General features: G+C 41.2%; 1 protein-coding gene across 1 annotated transcript; it reads left to right on the top strand.

Annotated features, from left to right (window-relative positions):
• Nucleotides 1-10,139: 10,139 nt before the first annotated feature.
• LOC139391842 (CDC28 protein kinase regulatory subunit 1B) lies at nt 10,140-27,496 on the top strand. Its single transcript, XM_071139435.1, has 4 exons — nt 10,140-10,338; nt 12,724-12,791; nt 12,944-13,071; nt 26,736-27,496. The coding sequence occupies exons 2-4, from the start codon at nt 12,733-12,735 to the stop codon at nt 26,777-26,779; spliced, it is 231 nt and encodes a 76-aa protein (XP_070995536.1). The 5' UTR covers nt 10,140-10,338; nt 12,724-12,732; the 3' UTR covers nt 26,780-27,496.
• The last annotated feature ends 434 nt before the right edge of the window (nt 27,497-27,930 follow it).

Genomic DNA, 27,930 nt, shown 5'->3' with positions numbered 1-27,930 from the left:
GGGGGGGGGGGGGGGGGGGGGGGGCGCCAACCCAGACAGGATGACCACATCAGTGACTCAACCCACTCAGGTGACGCACCTAAATGTCCTATGGTCTGTGAGGGGAGTAGTACAAATATTTGTAGTAACACACTCACTATCAATACATTTGGATATAAGCCAAAATTCTATTCTGGATTGTCTGGAACCTGTTTTGTTACTCCAAGTGAATGATCTGTCGGCCGGAAACCTCTCTCTCCATATATCAGTAAGATCAAACTATTCCATAAAAAGTATTAAACCCAAATTCTGATTGGTTGGCCTACCTGGGGTCCATCTATCAATTTAATTATCTATAGTAATGTTAAAGTCCCCTACTATCAATAATAACGAATTTGGAAATGTAGATACCCAATGAAGTATATGTTTCTCTATAGATTCAAGCAACTCATTATCATGTTTGGTGTTGTACCCGTAGAAGTTTACAGTAATGAGCGTAATGCCATTGTAACTGATCACAAGACAATAAAGTGACCAAAGTGGTCACATTCCGAGTGTAGAATATTACCACCAAAGGTATTTTTCACTTGAGTGACACCAGCGGAGCATTCAGATCCATGGGAAAGCCAAATATCGTTGCCCCACTGTGACTTCCTGAAGTTGGCATCAGCCGAAATTGTGTGAGACTCAAGCAAAAATCTGTTCGAAATTGTTTAGCAAATTAAAAATAAGGCCTTGCTCTTCACATTGTTTCGTAATCCCCTAGCATTGAGAAACTATAGACAAAGACAAAACAACAACAATAATATAAAAGTATAAACTGTAGTAGTCAGAAACGTAGGAGCAGTGAACATAAGCAATAATGAACCGAGATCTGCACCATTTAAGTCAATTTAAAGTGAAAATAGCTTATTCCATAAACTTTGAGCTAGATGTTATCCGGCTTTTGAAATTTTCAACTGAAAATTATGTTCAAGACCCAACCAAGGGTTCTTGTAGTAAGAGAGACTCAAAACCCTCTTTAGTGTAATCAGGAACTATTCTGAGATATAAAATACAAAATAATAATTTAAATAAAAGGGTACCTACTATTTTAAGTGCATATGAAAACTTATCACAAAAACAATTTGAATGCCTTCTGGTCATACAAGAACAAACTAATAAATTGAAGTACCTGAGTATTCCGAAAAATAGTCACCTGATGCTTATTAGGTCAAGTTAAACAATACAAGGAAAATAAGAATACCATGGCCGAAACCAACAATCTGTTCCTTCTGGTGAGATTTTAGGGACGAATATGGATTTCTGAACCATTGATGAAGCCTCGTCCTCCGACGAAGTAAGCAGCCTTTCCCTCATTTCGTGCATTCTTGGTCGTTGGCCACAACTTGTTCCTTCTGTCTATGTCCTCCGGGCTGAGATGCTCGGCGAAATGCATACCATGGCTCTGATGGAAGGCGTTCTTCCTAACAGCTTTCCAGACAGCATCCCTGTAGAATCTGGCATTGAAGAGGATGATGATACCCCTTGGTCTTGAATCATTTTGCTGTTGCTTCTTGCCAAGGCGATGCACAACGTCGATGGTATCACCAACTTTGTTCTTCTCTGCAGGCATAACATCTGCAACTTGGCAGATGCGGTGCGGATAGCCCCTCCTTGCACATCTTCATTCTCCACCTCTGGCACGCAGTAGAGTCTTAGGTTGCATCTTCTTGTGTATTGTTCCAGATCAGTGAGATTCTTTTCAACCTTTTCCACACTTTTTTCAACTTTTGACACTCATTTTCACATCCTTGATTTCACCACATGCAAACTCCAGTCTTTTTCAAGCTTTCGATAACCATGGTGTTTGAGCCTTCCATTTTCTCAATGGCGTCAGATTTGATGAGTAAGGAGAGGGTAGCCACAATGTCAGAGTTCATGTTGGGTTTTTTGGAGGGTGGAGGTTTACACAGAGTAACCGGTAAAGAGGGGAATTTGTCATCTTTAACAGCATTCGAAAGCATGATATTATCCATAGGGCAAGCGTATTTATAGCAGTTGTCTATAAGCGCGTTTCACTCTTGTTGATTAACAATACAACGGCTAGCTTCTTCCTTTCTTTTTTTGTCCCGACTTCGCATGGACATGCCGAAACAAATTATCCAATTCTTATTCCAGTCACAGGAAAGTTCTTATGAACAAATAAAAACAGTAATAGTAATGACTGTAAACTTGTTTATTTCACAATCTTTCTGAAGTTTGGTGCGAAGCTCGGTAATCTTGGCACCTGTGTTGTGGGAGAGAATTAGCATCCACAATGGTTATTTGTGACGGTCAGTCAAATTCTGTAGGCAGTCAGATCTAGTGGCATTGAGACCGAATCCAAATCGAATGCACTAAACTTTTAGCTCATGCAAAACACGCCTACATGGGCGCGATTAATCAGATAAACTTTAGAAGAGAGGGAAACTCCATTGGAATTGTATTATTGCCCATGCTATGGCAACGGTGCATTCTGGGTGATGTTAGGGCAAGGAGCGCTCTCCTTTAATAACCTCTCTGGGATAGGGGGACGCAAATGTCCCACTTGGCCAATTGCCAGGGAAAATGCAGAGCGCCAGATTAAAATAAAATACTATAAAATTCAAACTTTCATTAAATCACACATGCAAGATAGCAAATTAAAGCTACACTCGTTGTGAATCCAGCCAACATGTCAGATTTCAAAAAGGCTTTTCGGCGAAAGCATTAGAAGCTAATACCTGATGATAGCACAGCAGTAAACAAAGAGAGAAATAATATTTCAACCCTGCAGGCGCTACACAAAACGCAGAAATAAAATATAAAACATGCCTTACCTTTGACGGGCTTCTTTTATTGGCACTCCAAAATGTCCCATAAACATCACAAATGGTCCTTTTGTTCGATTAATTCCGTCCATATATATCCAAAATGTTCATTTATTTGGCGCGTTTGATCCAGAAAAAAACAGCTTCCAAATTGCACAACGTCACTACAAAATATCGCAAAAGTTACCTGTAAACTTTGCCAAAACATTTCAAAATACTTTTGTAATACAACTTTTAAACGTTAATAATCGATCAAATTGAAGATGGGTCTATCTGTTTTCAATGGAGGACGAGAGGAAACTAACACTACTTTCCAAGTCTTGGCAACTCTCAACAGCGTTACCCTTTTCCAGGATGGCCGTACTTCTTCATTGCACAAAGGAATAACCTCAACCAAATTCCAAAGACTGGTGACATCCAGTGGAAGTGGTAGGAACTGCAAACAAGTGCCTAATAAATATTGTTTCCCCATGAGACCTATTGAACAGAGAGTGACCTCAAAAATAAATAATTCTGAATGGTTAGTCCTCTGGGTTTTGCATGCTACATAAGTTATGTTATACTCACAGACATGATTCAAACAGTTTTAGACACTTCAGAGTGTTTCTATCCAAATCTACTAATAATATGCATATCTTATATTCTTGGCATGAGTAGCAGGAAGTTGAAATTGGGCACGCTATTTATCCAAATCAAATCAAAAATCAAATCAAATGTATTTATATAGCCCTTCGTACATCAGCTGATATCTCAAAGTGCTGTACAGAAACCCAGCCTAAAACCCCAAACAGCAAGCAATGCAGGTGTAGAAGCACGGTGGCTAGGAAAAACTCCCTAGAAAGGCCAAAACCTAGGAAGAAACCTAGAGAGGAACCAGGCTATGTGGGGTGGCCAGTCCTCTTCTGGCTGTGCCGGGTGGAGATTATAACAGAACATGGCCAAGATGTTCAAATGTTCATAAATGACCAGCATGGTCGAATAATAATAAGGCAGAACAGTTGAAACTGGAGCAGCAGCACAGTCAGGTGGACTGGGGACAGCAAGGAGTCATCATGTCAGGTATTCCTGGGGCATGGTCCTAGGGCTCAGGTCCTCCGAGAGAGAGAAAGAAAGAGAGAATTAGAGAGAGCATATGTGGGATGGCCAGTTCTCTTCTGGCTGTGCCGGGTGGAGATTATAACAGAACATGGCCAAGATGTTCAAATGTTCATAAATGACCAGCATGGTTGAATAATAATAAGGCAGAACAGTTGAAACTGGAGCAGCAGCACGGCCAGGTGGACTGGGGACAGCAAGGAGTCATCATGTGAGGTAGTCCTGGGGCATGGTCCTAGGGCTCAGGTCCTCCGAGAGAGAGAAAGAAAGAGAGAAGGAGAGAATTAGAGAACGCACACTTAGATTCACACAGGACACCGAATAGGACAGGAGAAGTACTCCAGATATAACAAACTGACCCGACACATAAACTACTGCAGCATAAATACTGGAGGCTGAGACAGGATGGGTCAGGAGACACTGTGGCCCCATCCGAGGACACCCCCGGACAGGGCCAAACAGGAAGGATATAACCCCACCCACTTTGCCAAAGCACAGCCCCCACACCACTAGAGGGATATCTTCAACCACCAACTTACCATCCAAAAGTGAAAATGATGCCCCCTATCCCAAAGAGGTTTTAACGGGTGCGTTTCAAACTCAAAGTAGACAGCCCTCGGCCCTAAACCCTCAGCCCTTTGGGAATCTCCTCAGCCCTCGTTTTTAATGGATATTGCGAGTGTACAGTCATGTTCACTTCGGAGCCTGAAACGCCCCATAATTCAATTCGCAATGATTGTACATCTGCTAAGAAAAGTCTGCAAAACTTAAAACCTCAACGTCAATATTGACTCAACATACAAGTGTAAGTAGAATCGAATGTAAATAAGTTAGAAATTGTGCTACTAATGCACAAACACGTCTCAAAAATGTAATTATGTATTTGTTTGGTAAGCTTTTGGAAATTGTAGAAATAAAGCATTTTTCTTCTTCAGAAGTAGCTAGGCTAGGGTATCGTTAGTTAGCTAATTAATGTTCTAGCTATCATACAATAGGCGTATATTCATAATTATATAGTTAATATAAGTAGACATGCAATCATAATTGACTGTAGCGCATATAAAGCATCCACAAGCTACCGGAATTTCCGGGAAATAGTGGTCCATTTAAAATCCTTCCTTCCTCCCTCGCCCCTTGCTCTGCAAGTGTCTACTCGTCAGACGTCATGACACGTCATCAGAAGTGTCCATTTAATCTGAGGGCTGAGGTGATAGGGTGTGTCTTTTAAGTGTTTGGAATGCTACCGAGGAGTTAATGGGAGTCAATTGAGCTCTAGTACAACATTACAAATATTTTCAGAGATGGGAGGCAATTAACTTATATGTAATACTGTATAGTTTTGGAATCGTGACATTACGTACTTTCGAGGAAAATAAGCACACTTCTCGACTCATACCCTGACTTTCTTGTAGGTGAACGTTGGGAGCCGGCTCACATATCAGAAGATTTAATAATCAAAAGATTTCAATGAATAGAATTAACTAATTCAAAGAATGAAAAAATAAATAAAATAATACAGGCCTAAATGCTCAAGCGCACACATTCGTTCTGTCTGCTCAGACTAACAGCCTCATCTGTTGTTGCTGTCAATCAGACACGCAGTGTCAACCAATGAACCAAAGATGCATGAGGGAGGGCCGAGCCAACTCACTCACAGTCACACACTTAGCAGCCGAGGAGAGAGAGGAAGGACAGGTGTGAAAACAACTGCTGGAAAATAAGTCTGAAGCACATTTTAATAATGTAGACAATGTTAGAGCACAGTGTAGAATTTGCCAAAACAAAATCTCATATAAAGCCGGTTCTACACACAACCTACACCGGCATATGCAAACTGTGAACCCAACTGTGAAGCTGTAGCGGAGCTTCGAGAGACTAGCGGGCCTGCTAGTGATAGTGGTGGAGCCAGCACCTCCGTACATGGAGATGTATCCACTCAGTCAAGTAGCCCTACTCCACGACCCACAGCAACGCAGGCTTCTATGCACCAGTTTATGCCACAGTCTATGTCTGTAGCAAAACAAGGCCAAATTGATATTGCATTATCTTAAATGATTGCCACCGATTTCCAGCCATTTTCAATCGTGGAGGACAGAGGTTTTAGAAATTATAGCAAAAGTCTAAATCCAATGTCCAATTCCAAGCAGGAAAATCAAAATCACTTATTCCACAACTGTATGAGAGCACACAGGCTTCAGTGCGGGAAAGAGTCCAAAAAGCTACTGCAGTTTGCCTTACCACTGACTGCTGGACATCAGGGGTAACCACTTATTACATGTCGGTTACATGTCACTTCATTGAAGATTTTTCAATGTCTAGCTGTCTTCTGGACTGATTTGAGTTCAGCGACAGACACACCTCAGAGAACTTGGCAGAGGAACTGTTGAGAGTGGCAAGAGAATTGTAAGTAGATGGAAAAGTGGTATGTTGTGTTAGCGACAATGCAGCTAACATAACCAAAGCCATGAAAGTTTTAAAAGGGACCCATCATCCATGTCTTGCCCACACAATCAACCTGATTGTAAGAGATGCTCTGAAGGTGATGAAGCCCACTGTGGACAACGTGAAAGCAGATGTGGAATACTTCCATAGGAGCACAGTAGACGCTGAAAAACTAAAGTCTACACAACGCCAGATTGGGATGCCTGAGCTGAGGCCAAAACAAGACTGCACTACATGGTGGAATTCAACATTTTATATGTTGTAGCGATTTCTTGAGTCAAAGGATGCCATCATCTTTACCCTGGCCATTGTCAATGCACCTGTTGATGCTCTGACCCAAGAGGAATGGAAGGTGGTGGAGGAGGTGTGCAGTCCTGGAACCATTTGAGCAGGTCACTGTGGAGATCAGTGGAGAGAGGTACAGTAAGCAGTTATTACTACATCATTATTTAATCCAGTATTATATCTGTATATGAGCAGTAGATGAGAATGTAGTATCAGTAGACAAAACATGAACCTGAACTAATAAGTTACTGTTCCCTCTTTTCAGCTATGTGACAGCCTCAAAAATGATACTCCTGTGTAAGCGTCTGCAGCGAATCACAGCCAGCCGCCAGAGAGAAGCAAATGCAACCACAGGACATGTGACATAGTTGATGGACACCCTATGAAAGTTACACAGTATGGAATATAATCACATGCTATCAGAAACCGTTGCACTTGACCCCAGATTTAAGAAGTTTGCCTTCAGTGATGCCAGAGCGATTGATGAGGCTCTTCAAAGAATAAACTCAGCAGCAGGGAGGGACAGCCCCATCACTCAGCTGGCTCAGGCACCAGGGCAACAGGAAGAAGAGGGAGCAGATGGAGCAGAAGCACCAGCAGTAGTGCCACAAACGTCTGCTTTTTGGATGCTGTTTGACGAGAGAGCAACTGGGGATGTAGCACGAAGGAATCCCTCAGCAGATGCCATAATGGAGGTCCGATCCTATTTGGAGGAGCCCGTCCTCCAAAGATCTGCAGATCCTCTGAGCTGGTGGAAGAACAAGGCCTCTGTCTACCCAAGGCTTACTAAAGTCATGATAGGGAGACTCTGCATAGTGGCCAGATCTGTTCTCTCTGAGAGGGTCTTCTCGAAAACGGGACAAATAATTACTGAGAGAAGAAACTGCATCAGCCTCTCGAAAGTGAGGCAGCTTGCATTTCTGAATGCAAATCTCTCATAAAAGCTACATCTGGTCAGCATTGCTGAGTGCTGCTGGTTATAACATGGCAATAAAGAGAGAGAAAAGAGGGACCAGTTTAATGTTTTAAGTGGGATGCTGCAGTTTTGCACATTGTTATTTATTTTTCTTTGATATGGTGCAATATTCCATTATTATGTTGTTCAGATTGTATTCGTTTTGAATTGTTATATTTACATGCACTTTGTTTATATACATTTAAAAAGTTGTACTTTAAATGCACATGTGTAATAGCATCCTTCTTTTTTACATTTATTTCAATTTGTGGGATGCTGCAGTTTTGCAAATTGTTGTTGTAACGACACCTGGGGTTATGCGGCGGATATCGACTCTGTCGCTCGAGCATGCTTTTGCTGCACAGTCGATAGCGCGCTGGACTTAAGGCTAGAAGGTTGAGGGTTCGAGGCCTGCTCTCTGCCGTTTCATTACACTGGTGTCAGAAGTGGGATCGGACCTTGCTTCCACGACAGTGCGTATGCTTGGCCAGTGAGCGCGTTCCTATAAGACGTAGAGTCGCAAGCTAGCGCGAGGACGGGCTCTTTGAAAGGAGGGAGTAGAAAAACGACCCTGGGTTTATAAACGCGGATATCAACTGCCGCGGGAGCATGCTTTTGCGGCACAGTCGATAGCGCGCTGGACTTCGGGCTAGAAGGTTGACGGTTCGGGACCTGCTTCCCTGCCTGTTTCATTACAATACATTAAAAAGTTATACTTTAAATGCAAATGTTTAATAGCATTATACTTCATAACAAACCAATGCATTTTTAAATACATTGTGGTTAAGGTAGAGTATGATTTCATTTAATAATTTCATTAGAATTGTTTTAACACCAATCATAGTCAAGACTTGAAAAAATACAAAACACATTTTTTTAAAGAGCCGTTTGGGAACGAAATGTGACGGATCTTTTTGGTGAGCTGAGCCGAACAAGCTGGCTCACTGAAAAGAGCCGGAATGACCATCACTACAACCTTATGACGCAGCATGATGAAGTGAACGCGATTGGTCGACCTTCTGCTGGGTGGGGCGTTATACATTCCTCCATTCAATTCAATTCAATTCAAGGGGCTTTATTTGCATGGGAAACATGTGTTTACATTGCCAAAGCAAGTGAGGTAAATAATATACAAAAGTGAAATAAACAATAAAATTAACAGTAAACATTACACATACAGTGTTTTAACAATGTACAAATGGTTAAAGTACACAAGATAAAATAAATAAGCATAAATATGGGTTGTATTTACAATGGTGTTTGTTCTTCACTGGTTGCCCTTTTCTCGTGGCAACAGGTCACAAATCTTGCTGCTGTGATGGCACACTGTGGAATTTCACCCAGTAGATATGGGAGTTTATCAAAATTGGATTTGTTTTCAAATTCTTTGTGGATCTGTGTAATCTGAGGGAAAATGTCTCTCTAATATGGTCATACATTGGGCAGGAGGTTAGGAAGTGCAGCTCAGTTTCCACCTCATTTTGTGGGCAGTGAGCACATAGCCTGTCTTCTCTTGAGAGCCATGTCTGCCTATGACGGCCTTTCTCAATAGCAAGGCTATGCTCACTGAGTCTGTACATAGTCAAAGCTTTCCTTAAGTTTGGGTCAGTCACAGTGGTCAGGTATTCTGCCGCTGTGTACTCTCTGTTTAGGGCCAAATAGCATTCTAGTTTGCTCTGTTTTTTTGTTAATTCTTTCCAATGTGTCAAGTAATTATCTTTTTGTTTTCTCATGATTTGGTTGGGTCTAATTGTGCTGCTGTTCTGGGGCTCTGTGGGGTGTGTTTGTGTTTGTGAACAGAGCCCCAGGACCAGCTTGCTTAGGGGACTCTTCTCCAGGTTCATCTCTCTGTCGGTGATGGCTTTGTTATGGAAGGTTTGGGAATCGCTTCCTTTTAGGTGGTTGTAGAATTTAACGGCTCTTTTCTGGATTTTGATAACTAGCGGGTATCGGCCTAATTCTGTTCTGCATACATTATTTGGTGTTCTACGTTGTACACGGAGGATATTTTTGCAGAATTCTGCATGCAGTCTCAATTTGGTGTTTGTCCCATTTTGTGAAGTCTTGGTTGGTGAGCGGACCCCAGACCTCGCAACCATAAAGGTCAATGGGCTCTATGACTGATTCAAGTATTTTTAGCCAGATCCTAATTGGTATGTTGAAATTTATGTTCCTTTTGATGGCATAGAATGCCCTTCTTGCCTTGTCTCTCAGATCGTTCACAGCTTTGTGGAAGTTACCTGTGGCGCTGATGTTTAGGCCAAGGTATGTATAGTTTTTTGTGTGCTCTAGGGCAACAGTGTCTAGATGGAATTTGCATTTGTGGTATATATATATAAATGAGGAGGTTCGATTAATCCATCGATAAATAAATGAGATACGAATCCCATTGGCATATATATATATATATATATATATATATATATATATATATATATATATATATATATATATATATATATATATATATAGAGAGAGAGATTCTAACCAATGACAGGACCGAGGGAAATCACATGATCATTTCTGTGAGAGGATTGACCAATGAGAAGCATCGGTGGCTTTTTGAATGGTGAAAGGCCGGATCAGTAGCTAACATTTAGAGAGGGAAACTTGCAGCAAACTTGAAAAAGGTCCATCGACCACATCAGAAGCAGGACAATATTCTAGAAACAACAGTTATTTTGTGATATATCTAGATTCTCGTTAGGAAATCACCAGTACAATCAGTTGGAACAAGCCACGTGGATAAAGGTGATTTGTGCTTTACTTGTGTTGTCAAAGCTAGTAGCTAGCTAAGCTCGCTAATGCATTTTATTGTTAACTAGAGTAGTTAGCCAGCTAATTTAGCGAGTTTCAACAGTTGTTGGGTGGCATTTTGTAACTATGTTAGCTAGAACAGTCAATGGTTGACTTGAGTAGCTAGTTATGTGTAATTAGGCGGGACAATAAAACGTGTCAATTCACCCAAGGCTGAAAAACGGCTTAATTAAGAACGTTGGCTAAGCTGGAACACTAGCGCGAGCCCATAGCAAATTAATGTAATCGAACGTTCGCAGAACCTGTTTTGACTGGAGTGAAGTTTAGAATTCCATTTAGCCTAAATGGCACACATGTATCGCTTTTTATTTTACCACTATAATTTGTTCTTAGGACGAATCTGGAAAAAGAACAACTCGTGTAGAAAGTAAACATCCGCACATCAATGGTGCCAAGTGTGCTTATGTCTGCATAACGAGGAAGTAGGAAAATAATGGCAATTTCTGACTATTTCTGGTCTAGCGTTTGATGAGATACACTGCCCAGGCTCACACAATTAGAAAGATGGGATTCTCATGATTTGAAATGGTGTCCGAATTGAAGAAATGTATAAATATACACATTGCGAGATATTTGGTGAACTATGCCAACATGCTTCTCCATGGGACAACATTGGGGGGAGCTCAGCGTTCCAAGGGCAAAAGGTATTTCGGGGCTAGCGTTTGATGACAACGAGATACACTTCCCAGCCGTACATAATTAGAAATATATTATTAAATTGAATCTCATGATTAAAGTGGTGTCCAATAAAAAATAAAAGTTTGTTCTGGAGATATTTGGTAAAATAGACAGACATGCCTATATTTCCCCATAGTAAACAATGTGACGACCTCAGAGTAAAGAGTTATTTTTTGTTAAAATTGTAACTATAAACAACGTGAGCAGGTCTGAATTGCCAACTATAGCGTAGTTGCCATTTTGACATTACAACAACATGGGGTTCGGAAGGCGAGTTGGTGCCACAGTGTTCAATAGAACTAATAGGAGCTGGCAGGGTGAAAAATGCCCAAAAATAAGGCCTGTTTTTTCATGATCACTTCAAAACTACAGCATGCAGCTGGGATATGGTAATATTTTGAAACAGGGCTCCACCGCAGATGCATTGAACTACTTTTTTATTCTTAAAGCATTGTTAAAAATGTAATGTGTCCAGCCTAGATTTGTTTGCTAGCTCGTAGCCAAAGCTTGTTGCCTTAAACAAATAACGGTACCTTAGTTTATGATGCGCTATGCAGGGGCATTGATCTGACAAACCTGTAATTATGTCTCATTTCTATTGCCTTTACTTCAATGGGGTTTGTTGGCAGACTAACCGACTAGGTGTATTGCTGCCACCTATTGCATGGGTAGTGAACAAAAAAACATGGCAACAAAACAAAGAAATACATAAATACACCCATCCCACTCCTTCGGTCATAGTTCCTTGTAATGCCTCTAATGTAAAATCCCTGAGTCCCTAAACTTTCAGCCGCAGTCGCAACAATGTCTATTTTCTCGGATGTACTATTTTGTTTGCACTGTGCAGTTTATAACCAATGCAGTAAACAATACAAAGTCCACCTTTTTAACATGGCAGGATCCTGGTCTTTAACTAACATGTTTTCTTCAACGTTCCTCTTCTGACTGCTTCCGGATAGGAGAAACGCTGACCAGCGCTTACTCTTGCCACCTCTCGCTTTCACGTAACAAGGCACTTTAGGAATTAGGGTGCATGTTCGACACCACAATTGCAGCATTTTGCTTCAACTGCCATACAATAATTCTCCCAAAATATACAATTGACATGTCCAAATATTTTACATTTATCACACTACATGGATTTGGGCACGATGTCTCATACAGGATATCTCACAACCCAAAAATATGTGTGAGAGACTTCTTTAAAGACCAAAATAATGAATGAGTGGGCCTTCTCTCTCCAGCCACCATACCACCACTGCAGCTACTTTTCAGTTACATCCTTTGCACTCACTTTTAGCGCCACTCCAGAGAACCCCCTTGATAGGCGCCCTTACTTCACAGATCCACACGACACCTTCCAATCTGAAATCTTGTTCAAAGCATGCTCCTTAAACACAGAAAAAATAAGCCCACTTGTTATCCTCACTGATGCAACGCATCTGTGCGTTTCATCAAGATGTCAAACGGATCTCCCAGGTAACTCCATCGGTCCAAAACCTTCACTCCAACAACAAAAGTTGGAACTAGGCATGGATTTACTAGATCACACAAGCACCATTTTTGTTCGCCACTAATCCATTCCTTCACTCATCTTCCTTGGACTTTATTAACTAAACTGATTGCTTTTGTCTTTTTCAGGTTGGCATCATGTCTCAGAAGCAGATATATTACTCTGACAAATACGATGATGAGAAATTTGAGTATAGGTAAGTTGACGGTACTTTTTTCTTCTAAAACGGTTTTGATCTAGCTATATAGCTAGTACTGACACGTCTTGCTTGGCAGCTATCTTCCTTCCCAGCCCTGTGATGTTGACACAACGTGACTCTGTAAAGTATCATTCCATTTCTGTCTGTAGGCATGTGATGCTGCCCAAGGACATTGCCAAGCGTGTGCCCAAGACCCATCTGATGTCAGAGACTGAGTGGAGGAACCTGGGCGTCCAGCAGAGTCAAGGCTGGATACACTACATGATCCATCAACCAGGTACACTGACAGTCCCTGACAGATTTTATAGGGCTAGTCATTAAGGCGTGTCCTAGGCAAAAATAAAGAAGTTGGGCACCCAGAACAGAGTGTATTCAGACCCCTTCCCTTTTACATTGTTACGTTCCAGCCTTTCCAAAAAGGATTCATTAGTTTTTCCCCCTCTCAATATACACAATACCCCATAATGAAAAATAAAAAGGTTTTAGACCTTTTTGCAAATTTATAAAATTTTAAAATCGCGTACATACATTTTCAGACCCTTTTACTCTGTACTTTTGTTGAAGCACCTTTAGCAGCTATTACAGCCGCTTATGACACTTCAAGCTTGACATATCTGTATTTGGAGATTTTCTCCCATTCTATGCAGATCCGGTCAAGTTGGATGGAGAGCGTTGCTGCACAGCTATTTTGAGGGATCTCTAGAAAGTTGTTAGATCGGGTTCAAGTTTGTGATCTGGCTGGGCCACTCAAGGACATTCAGATACTTGTCCTGAAGCCACACCTGCGTTGTCTTGGCTGTGTGCTTAGGGTCGTTGGATGTTGAACCTTCGCCCGAGTCTGAGATCCTGAGCGCTCTAGAGCAGGTTTTCTTCAAGGATCTCTCTGTACTTGGCTCTGTTCGTCTTTCCCTCGATCCTGACAGTCTCTCAATATTTGCCGCTAAAAAACATCCCCACAGCATGATGCAGCCACCACCATGCTTCACCGTAGGGATGGTATTGGCCAGGTGATGAGCAGTGCCAAGTTTTCTCCAGACGTGATGCTTGGCATTCAGGCCAAAACATGTAAATGTTGGTTTCATCAGACCAGAGAATCTTGTTTCTCATGGTCTGAGAGTCCTTTAGGTGCCTGTTGGCCATCTCCAAGCTGGTTGCTGTGTGCCTTTTACTGAGGAGTGGCTTGTCTGGCCACTCTACCATAAAGGCCTGATTGGTGGAGTGCTGCAGAGATTCTCCACAAATGAACTCTGGGGCTTCTCTGTCACCTCCCTGACCCGGCCCTTCTCCCCTGATTGCTCAGTTCGGTCTAGCGGCTAGCTCTAGGAAGAGTCTTGGTGATTCCAAACTTCTTCCATTTTTAAGAAGAATGAGCTGCAACAAACACTCAAACTGGACTATTATCTGAATCTCTTCAAAGACTCAATCATGGACACTCTTGCTGACAGTTGTTGTTGTTTTGTATGATGTATTGTTGTCTCTACCTTCTTGAACTTTGTCTCTGCCCAATAATGTTTGTACCATGTTTTGTGCTGCTACCATGTTGTGTTGCTGCCTTGCTATGTTGTCTTCAGTCTCTTATGTAGTGTTGTCTCTTGTCATGATGCGTTTTGTCATATTTTAATCCCCATGGACTGATGAACATCAAGGCTTTTAGAGATACTTTTGTAACCCTTTCCAGCTTTATGCAAGTTAACAATTCTTAATTGTAATTCTCTTTTGTTTGAGGCGTGGTTCACATCGGGCAATACGTTTTGTGAATAGCAAACTCAAATTTATTTATTTAATACATTTTTTTTTATAGGGCAAGTTAGCTCTAACCAACATCTCCAATCTCGTCTCATTGATTGGAATCTAGGTTAGCTGACTCCAATTCACTTTTGGAGAAGTCATTAGGCTAGGGGTTCACATACTTTTTCCAACATACACTGTAAATGTTTAAATGATGTATTCAATATAGACAAGAAAAATACTATAATTTGTGTTATTAGTTTAAGCACACTGTTTGTCTATTGTTGTGACTTAGACTATCAGATCAAGTTTGATGACCAATTTAAGCAGATATCCAGGTAATTCCAAAGGGTTCAGTTTTTTTTTAATTTTTTGCCACTGTAGTTGTTGAAGTATTGCAGCAGTCATTACCCACTGTTTGTATTACGCCCCATCCTCTCCGGAAGTGGCACTACAGGCTGCTGAAATGTGTTATGGAGAACACCATCGCGTTTGTAAGAATATCCTCTTTCCAAAGTGGGGTCCCATTATTTTGTAGTCCAAACTGTTCGGATGCTACCAGACAGTTTCGGGATGTCTCATGGTCTGACAAACACCACTCTAGCTCTGCCACCCCCTTTCACCACAGATGCGGAAGTGCAACACTGGTGGATGCGGTGGATTGAGACTCCATCAATTGCAACAACAAAAACATCTCTACCTTAAACTGATGTATTTTGATGGGGATTTCTTTCTCCCAATAAGTATATTAAAAATACTAAACTGAAATCATACTTGGATAAGACTCCACCCCCCTCGAGTTAATACATGGTCAAAGCACCTGTTGGCAGCAATTGCAGATGTGAGTCTGAGACCTATCCCAACAAACATTGCACACCTAGTTTTGGCAATATTTGACAATTTCTTTACAAAATTGTTCAAGTTCTGTCAAACATTTTTGGATTGGATTTAGGTCTGGGTGCTGACTGGGGAAACTCGAGGACAGTTACTTTTTTTTATTCCTTAGCCATTCCACTGTACCTTTTTGACTGGGTGCTTTGGATCGGTTTCATGCTGACAGGTAAGAAACATCCCCATAACATACTGCCACCCCCATGCTACACTATAGAGGTAATGTATTGGGTTTGTGACAAATGTTGTGCTTTTCATTTAGGACAAAAAGTTCCACAACCTTTTGCCACAATTTTGTTGCGTACTTCAAACGGGATTCAAGGTGGGCTTTCTTGATTTAGTGGGGGTGTGGCTTCCTTGCCACCCTGCCGTACATGCCAGATTTGTGGAGTGCTTGGTATATGGTCACATTTTGACCAGCCTTGGCCATAAAAACAACTCTTTCCAAGTTGCCATTGGACTCTTGGTAGCCACTCTGCTCAGTCTCGTACTTCTTCTGTCATCCAGTTTGGAGGGATTGCCTGATCTAGGCAGGGTCTTGGTGGTGTCATACACCTTATGCTTCTTAATAATAGTCTTGACTGTGCTCCAAGGGATATTCAAGGCCTTTGTTCTTTTGTTCTTTTGAAAGTGCCTTGGTGCTCATGTTTGCTTTGCAAATCACTACCCTGCAGAGGGAACCTACAGGAACTGCTGAATTTATCCTGAAAATGTGAATCACTAAAATGTAACATGGAGGCCAATTAACATTGTGATTGTTTACATCTGAGCTAATTTAGGATTGCAATTACAAGGGGGGTGGACACTTATACAACCAATTGTGGAGATCAATGGAAAATGCGTTTTGTTTCCAGACTTCATTTCTGCATCACTACTGGCTGTAAGCGAACGAGTGATGCGCGTTTGGAGTAATACTGGCTGTGTCCAAGGCCAATCGTTAACATAACGGCATGCAGAGCAGCACACAACTGAAGAACGAAGAGTCAACCAACTTACTAGTTACAGTATCAGCATGCTTTCTGGAAAGGAAGCGATAACGAAGAGGAGTGAGTTATCCAACACAAACTCAATTATTTGAAGTTATGGTGTGTAAATTAGCTTGCTAATAAAGTCAGACAGCTAATGTTACAACATCAGATGAGCTAACATTAGTAACCTATCCAATTCACTATATTATGAACTGGTTTACGACTCCTTGCCGTTCCTCAAGTTATAACATGATAACGTTAGTTTCTTACTGGACCCTGGCAATCTGTGAAACTAGCTAACCGCCATCTGTTCGGTATGTGGTTAATTTTCAGAATGAGGTGCTACTTGTTAAACAAGTGGATTCAGGGATCAAGTGTAGCTGGAGCTGAGCCTGGCTTAAGCTGGATGCTACTATAGAGGTGAAAGGAACACCACACACTTTCCCTCTTTCTCAGGTTTTCAATATATTGGATTAAAAGGGGTATGCCAGGTGTACTATCTGCCTGAAAGAGAGAAATTATGTCAACAAAGGGTATTATGCTCTGCTGGCATATTGTAGAACAGATGTCTACAGGCAGAAAGTGTACAATGTAATAATGTGCAGTGTAGCCCAAATATATTGTTTTTGTTGTGTTGAACTTGACAGTAACGTGTGTGAGGATATTTTTTTTTACTCATGTGAATGTTATTTTTGAACATGTAGCCTTCTGGCCACTAGAATAGAGCAAAATAGAATGCCTGTTTTCATTCTATTTCTACTTTAAGTTGTTTTTTCCCAAATGCAATATTTATATATTTTGTGTGTGTGTGTGGTCACAAGCATTCTATTATAAAGGTTGTCATGGCTAACTGCAATATTAGTGTTTTTCTCAAGACTTGAGTGTAATTTTCAGTAAAATCTCTAGGCAACAAATAACATTGGATTGCTTTCTTTACATTTTTTTAGCTGAGAGTTAGGTTCACATTAACCACTTATTTATACACAGACTGATCACGTAGATTATATTCTTTGTTGTTTAATTAGTTAACCTGCATTTCCCCCTAGCATTGATTTTCTTTGCATGTTTCAGTGCAAAAAAAGAAGAGAAGTGTCACCTTTTTGGACCCTCACCAGTTTGCATCCCTGTATGAATTCTGATTTGTGTTTGCATGTTTAGGTAAAAAGACAATGTCCTTTATGGAACACTGACAAGTAAAGGGCATAAACATTTTATTTTTGTTTGCTCAATTTGATTGGGTGATCCTTGCTCCCCAGTGCCTATGCCCCTGACACACAGAAGATTTGCAATTTCCTGCGGTTAGCCTCTGCCCAGGCTTTCAACATTATCTTTCGTCTTCCAATTGCATTCGATTTCACAATGTAGCCCAACTGCGTTTTAGCAGGTTTTGTTATTTATATCAAATAAAAATATTTGGGTTTGGACAATAGTGGTGATGGCATTGTATATCACAATGTTTTTATAGGTACATAATCACGTTAGGACAAAGGTTGACATCGCCCAACCCTAGAATACACTACATTCATGTTGAGAGCTCAAAGATCCCTGTTTGTAACAAGATGGTGCTCAGCCTCCATCGGCTTGACTTTTTGTATTATAGGCTACTTGCTATCTTTGATACGGGTCTCTTGCCATCAGCAGATCATGAGGTCTGACTCCTACTGTTTTTTTTGTCTCCAAATACAAATCTGTTCTTGTCTGTCACCTGAAAATAAGACGTTGTTCAAGCATTTCGGCCATGATGGTAAAACACAGATGTTATTTGGCTAAGACGGGGCATCTTTTTAAATTTTTATTTTATTTAACCAGGTAGGCAAGTTGAACAAGTTCTCATTTATAATTGCGACCTAGCCAAGATAAAGCAAAGCAGTTCGACACATACAACAACACAGAGTTACACATGGAGTAAAACAGTCAATAATACAGTAGAAACAAGTCTATATACGATGTGAGCAAATGAGGTGTGAAGGGAGGTAAAGGCAAAAAAAGGCCATGGTGGCAAAGTAAATACAATATAGCAAGTAAAACACAAATGGTAGATTTTCAGTTGAAGAATGTGCAAAGTAGAAATAAAGAATAATGGTATGCAAAGGAGCAAAATAAATACAGTAGGGAAAGAGGTAGTTGTTTGGGCTAAATTATAGATGGTCTATGTACAGGTGCAGTAATCTCTGAGCTGCTCTGACAGCTGGTGCTTAAAGCTAGTGAGGGAGATGAGTTTCCAGTTTCAGAGATTGTTGTAGTTCGTTCCAGTCATTGGCAGCAGAGAACTGGAAGGAGAGGTGGCCAAAGGAGGAATTGGTTTTGAGGGTGACCAGAGGGATATATCTGCTGGAGCGCGTGCTACAGGTGGGTGACACTATGGTGACCAGCGAGCTGAGATAAGGGGGGACTTTACCTAGCAGGGTCTTGTAGATGACATGGAGCCAGTGGATTTGACGACGAGTATGAAGCGAGGGCCAGCCAACGAGAGCGTACAGATCGCAATGGTGGGTAGTATATGGGGCTTTGGTGAGAAAACGGATGGCACTGTGATAGACTGCATCCAATTTGTTGAGTAGTATGGAAGGCAATTTTGTAAATTACATCGCCGAAGTTGAGGATTGGTAGGATGGTCATTTTTACGAGTGTATGTTTGGCAGAATGAGTGAAGGATGCTTTGTTGCGAAATAGGAAGCCAATTCTAGATTTAACTTTGGATTGGAGATGTTTGATGTGGGTCTGGAAGGAGAGTTTACAGTTTTAACCAGACACCTAGGTATTTGTAGTTGTCCACATATTCTAAGTCAGAGTAGTGATGTTGGGCAGGTGCAGGCAGCGATCGGTTGAAGAGCATGCATTTAGTTTTACTTGTATTTAAGAGCAATTGGAGGCCACGGAAGGAGAGTTGTATGGCATTGAAGCTCGTCTCGAGGGTTGTTAAGTGTCCAAAGAGGGGCCAGAAGTATACAGAATGGTGTCGTCTGCGTAGAGGTGGTTCAGAGACTCACCCGCAGCAAGGGCGACATCATTGACGTATACAGAGAAGAGTCGGTCCAAGAATTGAACCCTGTGGCACCCCCATAGAGACTGCCAGAGGTCCGGACAACAGACCCTCCGATTTGACACACTGAACTCTATCAGAGAAGTAGTTGGTGAACCAGGCGAGGCAATCATTTGAGAAACCAAGGCTGTCGAGTCTGCCGATGAGGATGTGGTGATTGACAGAGTCGAAAGACTTGGCCAGATCAATGAATACGGCTGCACAATATTGTTTCTTATCGATGGCGGTTAAGATTTCGTTTAGGACCTTGAGCGTGGCTGAGGTGCACCCATGACCAGCTCTGAAACCAGATTGCATAGCAGAGAGGGTATGTTGAGATTCGAAATGGTAGGTAATCTGTTTGTTGACTTGGCTTTCGAAGACCTTAGAAAGGCAGGGTAGGATAGATATAGGTCTGTAGCAGTTTGGGTCAAGAGTGTTACCCCCCCCCCCCCCCCCCCCCCCCTTTTTTTTTGAAGAGGGGGATGACCACAGCTGCTTTCCAGTCTTTGGGAATCTCAGATGACACGAGAGGTAGAACAGGCTAGTAATAGGGGTTGCAACAATTTTGGCAGAATCTTTTTAGAAAGAAAGCGTCCAGATTGTCTAGCCCGGCTGATTTGTAGGGGTCCAGATTTTCCAGCTCTTTCAGAACATCAGCTGACTGGAATTGGGATTTGGGAGAAATGGGGAAGGCTTGGGCGAGTTGCTGTGGGGGGTGCAGTGCTGTTGACCGGGGTAGGGGTAGCCAGGTGGAAAGCATGGCCAGCCGTAGATCCATGCTTATTGAAATTCTCAATTATAGTGGATTTATCAGTGGTGACAGTGTTTCCTATTCTCAGTGCAGTATGCAGCTGGGAGGAGTTGTTCCTATTCTCCAAGGACTTTAGTGTCCCAGAAAGTTTGAGTTAGTGTTGCAGGAAGCAAATTTCTGCTTGAAAAAGCTAGCCTTGGCTTTTCTAACTCCTGTGTATATTGGTTTCTAGCTTCCCTGAAAAGCTGCATATCACGGGGTCTGTTCGATGCTAATGCAGAACGCCATAGGATGTTTTTGTGTTGGTTAAGGGCAGTCAGGTCTGGGGAGAACCAAGGGCTATATCGGTTCCTGTTTCTAGATTTATTGAATGGGGCATGCTTATTTAAGATGGTTAGGAAGGCATTTAAAAAAAAAAAATCAGGCATCCTCTACTGACGGGATAAGATCAATATCCTTCCAGGATACCCCGGCCAGGTCGATTAGAAAGGCCTGCTCGCTGAAGTGTTTCAGGGAGCGTTTGACAGTGATGAGTGGAGGTCGTTTGACCGCTGACCCATTACGGATGCAGGCAATGAGGCAGTGATCGCTGAGATCTTGGTTGAAGACAGCAGAGGTGTATTTAGAGGGCAAGTTGGTTAGGATGATATCTGAGGGTGCCCGTGTTTACGGCTTTGGGGAGGTACCTGGTAGGTTCATTGATAATTTGTGAGATTGAGGGCATCAAGCTTAGATTGTAGGATGGCTGGGGTGTTAAGCATGTTCCAGTTTAGGTCGCCTAGCAGCACGAGCTCTGAAGACAGATGGGGGGCAATCAGTTCACATATGGTGTCCAGAGCACAGCTGGGGGCAGAGGGTGGTCTATAGCATGATCCTTCCGCAGATTCACCTACAGAAACCTTGTTACGACTTTTACTTCCTCAAGATAATCAAGTTTGATCGTGCTATAGACGGTAAGAGACTTGTTTTTAGAGAGGGGGATTTTTAAAAGTAGAAGTTCAAATTGTTTGGTTACAGACCTGGATAGCCTGCAGAGTTCTGTCCTACTATCTTTGCAGTAGATTGCAACACCGCCCCCTTTGGCAGTTCTATCTTGTCTGAAAATGTTGTAGGTAGGGATGAAAATGTCAGAATTTTTGGTGGTCTTCCTAAGCCATGATTCAGACACAGCTAGATCATCCGGGTTGGCAGAGTGCTAAAGCAGTGAATAAAACAAACGTTGGGAGGAGGCTTCTAATGTTAACATGCATGAAACCAAGGCTATTACGGTTACAGAAGTCATCAAAAGAGAGCGCCTGGGGAATAGGAGTGGAGCTAGGTACTGCAGGGCCTGGATTCACCTCTACATCACCAGAGGAGGAGTAGGATAAGGTTACGGCTAAAAGCAATGAGAATTGGTCGTCTAGAACGCCTGGAACAGAGAGTAAAAGGGGCTCCTGGGGGCGATAAAATAGCTTCAAGGTATAATGTACAGACAAAGGTATGGTAGGATGTGAATACAGTGGAGGTAAACCTAGGTATTGAGTGATGATGAGAGAGATATTGTCTCTAGAAATATCATTGAAACCAGGAGTTGTCATCGCATGTGTGGGTGGTGGAACTAATAGGTTGGATCTGGTATAGTGAGCAGGACTAGAGGCTTTACAGTGAAATAAGCCAATAAACACTAACCAGAACAGCAATGGACAATGGACATCTATTGAACATATGGTTGGCTGCATTGGGTGTGTCACACTAACTTATTTGAGCTTGCCTTATGTGCATCATTAGAGAGACCAGACCGTTCACTGAACACACACAGAATAAAGTCCTGAGTGGGCAGTATATTTGGATATAGCCACGGGATGGTTTTTCAATACTGTTTAGACTATTTGAAGTTTTTTAAATACAATTTTATATTTGTAGTTACTTTTTAAATAAATACCTGCAGTCAAATTGTGCAATATATTGGGAGATAAAGCAGATCAACACGATCTTTTCACCCGGCACAATATTTTACATTACAAAGCTAACCGAAAAGTTGAGCCTGTCACGTCTGTTTGTAAATAGTACAGCAGGAGAAAGCAGGAGCAGGTGAATCCAGCTGTGTATTGATGGGTTGTGTTTTTATATAAAAAAAATAAAGATTAAATTGAGTGATCAGGGGCATGCAACTACCCTGTTTCTTCACAGAACATTAATGCAACACATTCTGCAGAAAATTGCCTAATTTTCATCAGATGACGACAGAAGTGCAACGCTATTTGGCTGGCAGTCACAAATCGGCAAACAAGGCAGGGTCTTTTTTTGCAAAAACAATGCATGGCCATCGTCATTTCTGTTTTACATAGAAATAACTTTAAGCAAAGTTGGCTACATGAATCTTGCATTTTAACTGAGAAATATACTGGAGAAAAGTAGCTACACTTCAGTCAGCGTGCGGTCTGCTGATAAAATGGCCATTTGTGATTTCTCATCCGCGTGAAGTGCAACTGAAGCACAGAATTAGTCTGATTCCGGGCAGAAATTACAAGAAGCATTTAAGATGTGTTAACAAAACTCAGCAAGACATTAATTATGCATTTTTATAATTTATTTTTGCTTGCTTAAGTGGCTGAAATTAATAAGGAGATGGGGCATCCTATAGTGTTCACTTCCTGCCGTGTTTGAGAAGTCAAATCCCTTTTGGATGAGTTACCTGTACAACTGCCACTACTATTTATTTATTTTTTACGTTTTTAAAACCTTGTTCAATGAGAAAAACCTGTATAAACATCTCTTTTCCAAGAGACCTGGTCCAATAGCAGCAAGGGGAACAAAGTTTCAGACAAAACAATTTACATACACATTATTAAACAAAACTATAAACAAACACAACAATTTACATATTACGTTAAAAACACATCTTGACTAAAAAACAGTTGAAGTTTACATACACTTAGGTTGGAGTCATTTTAACTCATTTTTCAACCACTCCACAAATTTCTTGTTAACAAACTATAGTTTTGGCAAGTCGTTTAGGACATCTACTTTTTGCATGACAAGTAATTTTTCCAACAATTGTTTACAGACAGACTATTTCACTTATAATTCCCTGTATCACAATTCCAGTGGGTCAGAAGTTTACATACACTAAGTTGACTGTGCTGTTAAACAGCTTGGAAAATTACAGAAAATGATGTCATGGCTTTTGACACTTCTGATAGGCTAATTGACATCATTTGAGTCAATTGGAGGTGTACCCGTGGATGTATTTCAAGGCCGACCTTCAAACTCAGTGCCTCTTTGCTTGACATGGGAAAATCAAAAGAAATCAGCCGAGACCTCCACAAAAAATTGTAGCCCTCCACAAGTCTGGTTCATAATTGGGAGCAATTTCCAAATGCTTGAAGGTACCACATTCATCTGTACAAACAATAGTACACAAGTGTATATACACCACGCAGCCTTCATACCGCTCAGGAAGGACACGTATTCTGTCTCCTAGAGATTAACGTACTTTGGTGCGAAATGTGCAAATCAATCCCAGAACAACAGCAACGGATCATGTGAAGATGCTGGAGGAAACGGGTACAAAAGTATCTATATCCACAGTAAAACGAGTCATATATCGACATAACCTGAAAGGTCGCTCAGCAAGGAAGAAGCCACTGCTCCAAAACCGCCATAAATTGCCAGACTACAGTTTGCAACTGCACATGGGGACAAAGATTGTACTTTTTGGAGAAATGTCCTCTGGTCTGATGAAACAAAAATAGAACTGTTTGGCCATAATGACCATTGTTATGTTTGGAGGAAAAAGGGGGATGCTTGCAAGCTGATTAAACACCATCCCAACCATGAAGTACGGGGGTGGCAGCATCATGTTGTGGGGTTGCTTTGCTGCAAGAGGGACTGGTGCACTTCACAAAATAGATGGCATCATGAGGCAGGAAAATGATGTGGATATATTGAAGCAATTATATATATTTTTCCTCTTCCTTCAAGACCTGTCTGCTGCGCCACTTTTCAGAGCAGGCAGATCCATTGCCCTAACGACTCCAGATTCCAAAAAGAAACAGCTTGTACACATGCGGCTCCAGAGGGTTTACTGTTTTTCCTTCAGACAAGCGTGTCAACTTTAATTTGGGGCGGCAGGGTAGCCTAGTGGTTAGAGCGTTGGACTAGTAACTGGAAGGTTGCAAGTTCAAATCCCAGAGCTAACAAGGTACAAATCTGTCGTTCTGCCCCTGTTCCTAGGCTGTCATTGAAAATAAGAATTTGTTCTTAACTGACTTGCCTAGTTAAATAAAGGTAAAAACAAATAAAATAATAAATAAATAAATACATTTGCACAATGTTTTTTTGGTGAGTTTGGACATTTACATTCTGTAGCTCCTACAGAATATGTTTGACTATGCGCTGGATTGCCTTTCATTGCAATTTGTTTTATTTTCATTGGAGAACTTACTTTGCTTTTCATCTTTTTAAATGAATTTATCTTATTAACACTTTGTTCTAGCTAGCTATTTGTGTAGGTAGCTATCAAGTAAACCCAATGATAATGGGCTCCTAAGCTAATTTTGCTAGCATCCTCCATGGAAATTCGCTATTACTTGTGCAAATTTGGTTAGCGTTCTGGTAATAATGATAAATAAAGTAGGGCGGTAAACAGATTTCTATCCTCTCATCCCATTGGGCTTCTATTTTCTTTAGCCAATTTTGGTGTTTAATGCGGGCCCGACAGACAAGTTCCTTACTTTCTTCCACTTGACTCTTCCATTTTTTTGGAAATGCTGCAATTAGTTGGTTGTAATTTTGAGTAGAGCATCGTTGCCACGTATCCAATAACATTTTGCGTTGGTGGTGTTTGTAAACACAGGCTACTTAACCTTTTTGTACAACTTTAGAAAAAGCGGCACAGGCAAAACAAGGATAAGTAAGTTAATACCTCTCCTGGGCGAAACTTAATTTCCACTCTGAGGCCAAACAAATGTAAGCAATAACAGCCAGTGCTCTCATTCAAATACAAAATCCAATACCAAAGTTCTCCAGATTTCCAATAATTGAGTCAAGATATTTGGAAGGATCAAGGATGGCCTTGTGAGACGACTAGAACACATTAAAGAATTATCAGGTGTCCACAATATGACTTAGGTTGAGTCCCAATAATATCTCCTTTTGTTCACTACTTCCCACAAATCTGAAAGCATTGGAGTGGTGCACAGTGGCTTGCGAAAGTATTCCCCCCCCCCCCCTGGAATTTTTCCTAATTTGTTGCCCTACATCCTGGAATTAAAATGTTATTTTTGGGGGGGGGTTTGTAACATTTGATTTACACATGCCTACCACTTTGAAAATGCAATTTTTTATTTATTTTAATACAAGAAATAAGACCCCAAAAAAACAGAACTTGAGCGTGCATAACTATTCACCCCCCAAAGTCAATATTTTGTAGAGCCACCTTTTGCAGCAATTACAGCTGCAAGTCTCTTGGGGTATATATTCTTGGCACATCTAGCCACTGGGATTTTTGCCAATTCTTCATGGCAAAACTACTCCAGCTCCTTCAAGTTGGATGGGTTCCGCTGGTGTACAGCAATTTTAAGTCATACCGCAGATTCTCAATTAGATTGAGGTCTGGGCTTTGACTAGGCCATTGCCATTTAAATGTTTCCCCTTAAACCACTCGTGTTATTTATTTTGTATTTTTTGGGGGGAAGGTGAACCTCTGTGCCAGTCTCAAATCTCTGGAAGACAAACAGGTTTCCCTCAAGAATTTCCCTGTATTTAGCACCATTCTGACCAGTTTCCCAGTCCCTGCCTATGGAAAGACATCCCCACAGCATGATGCTGCCACCACCATGCGTCACTGTGAGGATGGTATTCTCGGGGTGATGAGTGGTGTTGGGTTTGTGCCCGACATAGCGTTTTCCTTGATGGCCAAAAAGCTTAATTTTAGTCTCATCTGAATTTTAGTACCCTCTTCCATATGTTTGGGGAGTCTCCCACATGCCTTTTGGCGAACACCAAACACGTTTGCTTATTTTTGTTCTTTAAGCAATAGCTTTTTTTCTGGCCACTCTTCATTAAATCCCAGCTCTGTGGAGTGTATGGCTTAAAATGGTCCTATGGACAGATACTCCAATCTCCACTGTGAAGCTTTGCAGCTCCTTCAGGGTTATCTTTGGGTTGTCTCTGTTACCTCTCGGATTAATGCACTCCTTGCCTGGTGGGTGGCCCTCTCTTGACAGGTTTTTGTTGTGGTGCCATTCTTTCCATTTTTTAATAATGGAGTTAATGGTGCTCTGTGGGATGTTCAAACTTTTGAAATTTTTTTTATATCCCAGCCCTTAACTGTACTACTCCACAACTTTGTCCCTGACCTGTTTGGATAACTCCTTGGTCTTCATGGTGCTGTTTGCTTGGTGGTGCCCCTTGCCTTACTTTTGCAAGGCACTGTAGGTATGGGCTAGAAGGATTTTTCTTTCAAATCAGTGAAGGGAAGTAAACTAGTGCATACTTTGGTTGGAAGGACAGATATATTGGATACAACCTGCCATTTTTGTTTTCATTCACTTCCTAAACTTCAATCACTCACTTTTTCTCTCTCCCTCCAGAGCCCCACATCTTGCTGTTCCGTCGTCCACTGCCTGCAGCCTGATCTCTCGGACAGAGGGCGAGAGAACCCATAGGGAAGAAGATAAGATGGTTGAACACAACTCAGTTGGATGGATAAAGACTATTTTGTAAATACTGCATCGTATACAGTGGAGCCAGAGTCGAGCTCCAACCCACTGACTGACTCACTCACTGTAAAGCCTTTCACATTTCCTCTGGACCTGCTTGGAACCCTTTTCATATTTTTCTCTATATGTACTAGCTTGATAATGTTGCCAATGTGTGTGTCTGGGAAGAAAAGAAAATAGCAACACATTTTCATTATTCTAAACTTTAACCCACTATACCTACTGTGAGTTGACTAACATATCTAATTTTAAGGCAGATAGTAAGATGGTAAATGTTCAAATATAGGAGGCGGCATTTTGGCAGCACAAATGTGCAGGGATGTTACCGAAATTACTGATCATATACCTGTTATGGCACTTGATTCAAGACTTATTTTGAATACTGCAGATTGCATCAAGTGTGTGCACTCTTACACTGTACAAATGATAGCCCTCTGGATATTGTGAAGTAAAAGTATTTTTAATTTAAAAAAACAATTTTTTTTCGTGACCTGCTGCAGTTATACTGTAGACTGTCTGCATTTTTAGAGCTGTCAAAATGGGACCCAATATCTTCGTTGCCATGTCTATGATTGTACAAATCAGCTGCTCAGTTTTTATGAATTCTTGTACACTAGAAATAAATGTTTTAATTTGATATTCTTCTCACAGATTGTAATTTTAGTTCGGCACTTTTTAACCTTTTTTAAATTTTGCCGTTTTGCTTATAGTGGTGTTAAAAGTGGCTTTGTAGTTGGATAGATTACATGTCAACAGTTTGGACACCTACTCATTTCAAGGGTTTTTATTTATTTTAACTATTTTATACATTGTAGAATAATAGTGAAGACATAATTATGGAATCATGTAAGTGCTCAAAAAAGTGTTAAACAAATCAAAATATTTTATATTCTTCAAAGTAGCCATTGCCTGGACAGCTTTGCACACTCTTGGCATTCTCTCAACCAGCTTCACCTGGAATGCTTTTCCAACAGTCTTGGAGTTACCACATATGCTGAGCACTTGTTGGCTGCTTTTCCCTCACTCTGCAGTCCAACTCATCCCAAACCATGTCAATTGGGTTGAG

Source organism: Oncorhynchus clarkii, chromosome 32 (assembly GCF_045791955.1).
Source record: "Oncorhynchus clarkii lewisi isolate Uvic-CL-2024 chromosome 32, UVic_Ocla_1.0, whole genome shotgun sequence".
Classification (NCBI taxonomy): Eukaryota; Metazoa; Chordata; class Actinopteri; order Salmoniformes; family Salmonidae; genus Oncorhynchus; species Oncorhynchus clarkii.
The sequence above is the reverse complement of the archived record's forward strand: the minus strand, read 5'-3'. Positions and strand labels throughout refer to the sequence as shown.

Coding starts and splice junctions, on each gene's coding strand:
- LOC139391842 (XM_071139435.1), top strand. CDS start 12,733: ATGTCTCAGAAGCAGATATATTACTCTGACAAATACGATGATGAGAAA. Junction 12,792..12,943: donor GATGAGAAATTTGAGTATAG/GTAAGTTGACGG, acceptor TTCTGTCTGTAG/GCATGTGATGCTGCCCAAGG. Junction 13,072..26,735: donor CTACATGATCCATCAACCAG/GTACACTGACAG, acceptor CTCTCCCTCCAG/AGCCCCACATCTTGCTGTTC.